Source organism: Apis dorsata, unplaced genomic scaffold, assembly GCF_000469605.1.
Source record: "Apis dorsata unplaced genomic scaffold, Apis dorsata 1.3 scaffold_1281, whole genome shotgun sequence".
Lineage (NCBI taxonomy): Eukaryota > Metazoa > Arthropoda > Insecta > Hymenoptera > Apidae > Apis > Apis dorsata.
Window position 1 is genome coordinate 1 of NW_006264378.1, and position 6,445 is coordinate 6,445.

Consider the following 6,445-nt stretch of genomic DNA (forward strand, 5'->3'; position numbering starts at 1 on the left):
AATATTTATATTGAATTAAATAATTTTTATCATAATTTAAGGTTATATTTTCAATTTTTTTGTTATTGATTATTCGTTTTCTGTCAAAATATAGTATTAAATTATGTTTACATTAATCTTTAATATTTTATTTTAATTTTTTTAAATATATTATTTATATATATATATTTAAAAATTATTTGTAGAAAAAAGTAGTTATTTCTTTCAACAACTTTCAAATAAGTTTGAGGTTAAGTTACTAAAAGTTTTCAATCATAACATAATATATTCATATTTAATAGTTGATTTATAAAAGATAGTTATATGAAATGGAGCTTGTAAAAAATAAAATTTTTTAAATTAAAAATTGGAAATTTTACTATAAATTTATTGCAATTTATATATATACAAATAATTATTTATAGATTTATGTACAAAATAATACTTTACAAATACAACTTAGATTAAATTTTTATTATATTATAATTTTTTAATATTTTTATATTCTTATTCATATTCTATTTACTTATTTATTCACTAAAATCTTCTTCATCACTAAAATATTGATTTTTTTTATATCTTTTACCAGATTTTTTAACTGATCGATTTTCCTCTTCATAGCCTTTATTCCTTAATCTTTGATTATTTTCTAATTCTTTTTGTCTTTGCTAAAATATAAAATTTTATAAAATGATTATAAATATATAAATTAATATATATTTAATATATATTTAATTAATATATATAAATAATTATCTAATTTAAAATTTCATTATAAGAATAGAAAAAGATATTAGAAAACATGTAAAAATACATTACCTCTAATGCAATAGCAGCACTTAATGTTTCTACTTCTTCATCCCAATTATCTTCTGCTGATTCATCACTATTTTTATTAAAATCATTTATATTATGATTATTAATTTTATGTTTTTTTCTAATTCGAATCTTCTTTAAGGGTGGATTTCTTGGCCCTAATGTATTGTTTTTACAATTATATGATAAATGACCTTCTTCTCCACATTCATAACATTGAGATTTATCTGGATAATCTCTTCGACGTATAAATTCAGTACTTCTTCCATTATCTACTGCTATGGAACTTCTTACTGTACGACCACCTATCTATTAAAAAGAATTTATAAAAAATAAAATGCAATAAATATTAGATAAAGAAAACTATAATTCACCTCTGTGTTATTTAAATTTTTAGCACAAGTAATAGCATCTTCTGGAGTAAGAAATAATACAAATGCAACTCCACGACTCCTTCTTGTTATTTTATCTTTCATTACTGTCACTCTATAGACAAATAAATATTTCATATATCAAATTTCTTATAAAAAAGATAAAACTCACAACAAAATAAAAATTTTCTTTTTTACTACTGATATGAATTTTTATTTTATATATTAACAATTAATGTAAGTTAATATGATTATTTTTTTTAAGAAACATAAATACTAAATGAATAAAGATAAATATTATATAAAAAAAAGTAAATAATATATTTTTTATTAATTGTATTATATAAATGTATATATAATAAATATTATTAAAATATTAAATAATATTATTAAATATTTAATATTTAATTTAATTTATTTCATAGATTGATGATTTCATAACTTTAACTTAACTTACTTTACAATTTTTCCATAATTTTGTAAAAGTTGGTGTATATCATTATTCGTTAAGGAAAAAGGTAAATTTGAAATATAAACAGTTGATTTACTAGGTACCACTCCACCACTCATTTTTATATTATTATTATTTGCATTTAATTTAATCTAAAATAGGAATAAGGCAAAAATAATTGTAAAATAAAGTTTTATAAAACTTTTGTTTTATATCGTATTTATTTTTATTGTTTATAAAAATATGTAATAATATTTAATGATTGTAATTTTATAAGTATGACATTTTATATTAATATTTATTTTTTATATTTTTTATATAAAGCACAAACGAGATACAGAATAAACCTAACATTCAATACATTTTTTTTGTTTCATGTTTCGAGGACACTAGGACTCTTATCATTTTAGTATCATTCTCAACATTACCGATTCGGCTCAGAATAAGATCGTAACATTAACAATAGCTGGAATTAAAACAAAATTTTCATATAAAATTATAAATAAATAAAATAAAATAAAATGAATACCCTTTTCTAGAATATTTTGTAAATATATATTGCGTTTTATACATAATTATATTTTTATAAACTATTGTGAAATAAATAACTCAAATGGTTTCATATATATTATGTATATCTTTAGATATAGATTTTTGCGTATGTGTAAGATAGAAAAGGAAATAATAAAAGAAAGATAGAGATAGAATAAAAATATTGAAATCAGCGCCATCTGCAGAGTGCCGCAAATACATAAAGAAAGGATAGTAAATATTAGGAAAAGGATAGAAATAAGATAAGAATTGACTGTCAGTACCATCTTTTGAATGCTAAAAACATTTCTTCAAAGGATAGAATAAGAATTAAGTACTAGTGCCATCTTTTAACTGTTTTCAAAAAGACTTCCTTTATTAATCAAAAGATGGCGCTAATAGTTAAATCTTATACTATTTCTATCCTTTTTTTTATTTGATATCCTTTTTTAATTGTTTCATTTGCGGCACTCTACAGATGGCGCTGATTTCATTATTTTTATTCTATCACTATCTTTCTCCTATTATTTTTTCTTCTTGTCTATATTTAATCTGCAAAATCTACAGATGATTCTAATATTTAATTTTATCATTTTCTTTTTATGTAATCATCAATATTTTGTTATCATCAATATCTTTATGTATATATATATATATAATATATATATGTATATATATATTTTGTTTTAATATTTACAATATTGTATTCTAGTAATATCTATAAATAAATTTGGTTTTAATAGCATTATATTTAAATTCATTTTGATAAAAGATTGTTAAAATGTGTGTATAAATTAGTTATTTTTATTGTATTATAATAAAAAATTGAATGATTTTTTAATTTATAAATACACATCAACAATAATTTATAAATCACAAATACAGATAATATTTTTACACATAGAAATATGTGTAAAAGGATTGATTAAAAACATTATTTTTAAAATTTGTTGACATAACCAATTTTTATAATTGAATTAAGTTAAATTCTTATGTATTATATGTTCAATATGTGAAGTTCTACAAACATATATCTTATAACTTACTTTTTGTAAATATATTTATATTTTACACATTATACTTGAAAAATTATTTATTATATTTATAAATCATAGAAATAATTGATAATATAATTACAATATGTTAATAAAAATTGAATTTTAAGACATTTTTCAAATTCAGAAATTATATAATATATTTAAATAACATTTTAATTCTACATCAACAATAACAATTATTTTACAAATATTTACAAAAATATTATCATAATTATATTTTTATATGTTTATCATATTTTAATTTTTGTATATATTTTACAAAAAATATTATAAACTGTGAAAACTGTATAGTATAATACTTAGATATCATTAGTATTAATTCATAATATATTATAAAAAATTACAAACTTCCATATAATGTATAAAGTAAATTTCATTTTTCATAAAATGAAATATTTAAAAATTCTTTTACAAATTAATTATTTGATTCATAAATTAATTCAATTATATTCATTAAAGTAAAATCATATATATAAATTTTTATAAAATTAAATATTACAAGAAAGATTTTAGAATTTATATATTTTTATTTAAATCAATTTTCTTCTTAAATCATTAATAATTCATATTAAAAAAATAAAATTTATTTTAATACATATATATACTAAAAATAAAATATTCAAATAATTAGGAACTTATTTAATCTTATTTTATAACATAATTTAATACATAACATATAAATTAAAAAATTCATATTTTATGAAATATAATTTATAAAATTTAAATATTGCGTTTAATTCTTTAAGTACAAAATTTACACATAATACATTTATATTACTATATTATTCCACTAATATTTAAGTTTTAATAAGTCCTATTTTTAGGGATAATTTTGTTTTTAAATATTTAAAATCTTTAAATTATTCAGAATTGTATTTTTTATGATTTTTTATTAAATTAAATAAACTATTTTAAAATATAGTAATACATCTCTCTTTATATATATATATATAGATCTAATTTGACTATAGAATATTAAATTTTATATTTCATTATAATGAATAAATAAGTATTCATCTTATTTTTTTTTTTTTTTGTTCAATAATTATGTTCATGTAATAATATTTCAAAAATATCAGTAAATAATTAATTAAGAATGAATATTTGATTGTTATTTTCATTTTATAATAATTATACAAAAAGAGAAATATATTTTGGTCCACTTTATCTTGTGATTATTAAAAATTATTTACAAAATATATAATACAAAATAAAATAAAAAAATAAGATATTAAATATTAATAAATAAACAAACAGAAAAATATAAAATTCAATTATAAAAAAAAAATCAATTATGTGCAGCTCTCTTACCATTCATGTAACCTATCCAACGTTCTGCTGTAGTAGTAAAAATCGAATCATTGTCAATTGAATTTAAAAGAAGAAGTTGATTAATATGAGTAGAATGATAATCCCATCTAGCTAAATTTGGAGCAGTTTTTAATGTAAAATGACGCAAATCATATGTAGTACCAGAACCTGTATCATATAATGTTAACATGTTTTTCAGGGATGTCATACCCTGATTAAAAAGGCGGGATGCTTCTTCCGCATCTTTACCTGTCGCTATGCTTTTTAAATCATATAAACCAATTAAAGAATAAATAAATCCATTAAGTATAAACGAAGAAGGTGTTGTAGGATATTCTTCATACCACACATATTTATTTAAAAATATTGCAGCTACTCCTCCTTTATTAGATGATAATTTAAAAGGTTGAAGACCTCTAACAGCAGCTTGTAAATATTTTTCTTCACCAGAATGATAATATGCTCTTGCTAATACAGAAATTGCATGGCCTTGACCCATACTAGAATACCTATTGTTACAAAAAGTTTTTATTTAGATAAATGTATTAATCATGAATTTTTAAAATTTAAAAATTTATTAAAATTATACCATCCAGGTTCAAGAGTAGCCATTCCAGTAGCTACTTTTCTTCGTACAGGATTTGCCCAACCACCAGAAGTAATATTCTGATTACTAACAAACCATCTAGCTGCATCATAAAATTGTTCCATATGTTCACTTGTAGACAATGTTATATTATCAATCATTCCAGATCCATATAATGTTATCTTCACAATCTATAAAATAGTTTTAATTATATAATTTTTAATTATATATATTTTTTTAAATATTTATTATTTTTATTACTTTTATTTATTATACTTAAATCTTACCTTCAATTTTGAACGAGACATTTTCTTTTTATTTTTATCATTTAAATATAAACCTTTTTGAAGATCTATAACTAAATCTCTAGTGAATCTTCTCCACTGATGATTAATTTGACCAATTCCATAATAAACATGATTGTTATAAGTATGTAACACTATATTACTAGTAATATAATGAAGATAATATATTTCTTTTCTTTCTCTAGATTGCAATGTAATCATGATACTTCCATTGTCTTTAATATTAAAATCCCATTTTAATACAAAATCTAACACATGATCTAACTTTAAAGTAATACCAGAAGTACTAGTTTCTGGTGTTGCAAATTTCATTACATAACTATTAGCATATTTATCAAATATTTTAGATGCAATAGATCCTTGAGGTATAATCCATTCTCTTTTAACTTTATCTGAATCTTCAATTATTTTTCTGTGAGGCTCTGGTTCTGTTAAATTTTTACTATAATGTGATAATCCAAATTGAGCAATTTGAGTAGGGTAATAATATCCTTGACTCTCCCATTGAGTAGATATTGGTACTCCATCATTTCCACTAATGCATTTGACACGTTCTCGAACTTCAACATTATAATTCTCAAAGGTCATAAACACTCCTCTAGGATCATATTTTCCTTTAGGATTAACAATCTTGGAATAACTGTGCAGCCACTCAAATCTTTCTAAACCATCATAGGTAGCTAATTTTCCATAAATCTAATATATATTAAAAATATTAATATTTTATTATATATAATTAATATATATAATTGATATTTACCTCAAAGTATTTATGAATAAATGAGAATGGTATATAAACTTCATCTCCTTCCTTACGACATCCAATAGAATAATCACCATTTATGTGACAATCTATTTCTTGATATCCAGTTTCTAAGTTTAATCGATCCTTTATATAAAAATAAATGAAATAATAATAAAATAAATATTATTATTATTTTATAAATAATATTAATTATAAATAATATTATTATTTTATTTTATTAAGGATATTAATTAAAATTCCAATTAAAATATAATTGATAATTTAAAAAAAT

General features: G+C 19.5%; 2 protein-coding genes across 4 annotated transcripts in view; both read right to left on the bottom strand.

The window, feature by feature from the left end:
• Nucleotides 1-342: 342 nt before the first annotated feature.
• Nucleotides 343-2,106, bottom strand: LOC102681478 (zinc finger CCHC-type and RNA-binding motif-containing protein 1-like). 2 transcript variants are annotated; one of them, XM_006625110.2, is made up of 5 exons: nt 1,970-2,106; nt 1,624-1,769; nt 1,170-1,281; nt 799-1,104; nt 343-647 (listed from the first exon to the last, which is right to left on the bottom strand). In XM_006625110.2, the coding sequence occupies exons 2-5, from the start codon at nt 1,734-1,736 to the stop codon at nt 510-512; spliced, it is 669 nt and encodes a 222-aa protein (XP_006625173.1). In that variant the 5' UTR covers nt 1,737-1,769; nt 1,970-2,106; the 3' UTR covers nt 343-509. The 2 variants fall into 2 exon arrangements, with proteins under 2 accessions (XP_006625173.1, XP_006625174.1); XM_006625111.1 differs by having other exon boundaries at nt 1,979-2,031.
• Nucleotides 2,107-4,396: 2,290 nt separating this feature from the next.
• LOC102671555 (D-glucuronyl C5-epimerase B) overlaps nt 4,397-6,445 on the bottom strand; it is a 3,153-nt gene continuing 1,104 nt past the window's right edge. For both annotated transcript variants that reach the window (XM_006625125.2, XM_006625124.2), the window contains exons 3-6: nt 6,169-6,297; nt 5,391-6,104; nt 5,107-5,294; nt 4,397-5,026 (exon numbers count right to left, since the gene is read on the bottom strand). In XM_006625125.2, the coding sequence (XP_006625188.1) occupies nt 4,495-5,026; nt 5,107-5,294; nt 5,391-6,104; nt 6,169-6,297 (1,563 nt within the window). In that variant the 3' untranslated portion in view covers nt 4,397-4,494. The remainder of the gene's footprint in view (nt 5,027-5,106; nt 5,295-5,390; nt 6,105-6,168; nt 6,298-6,445) is intronic.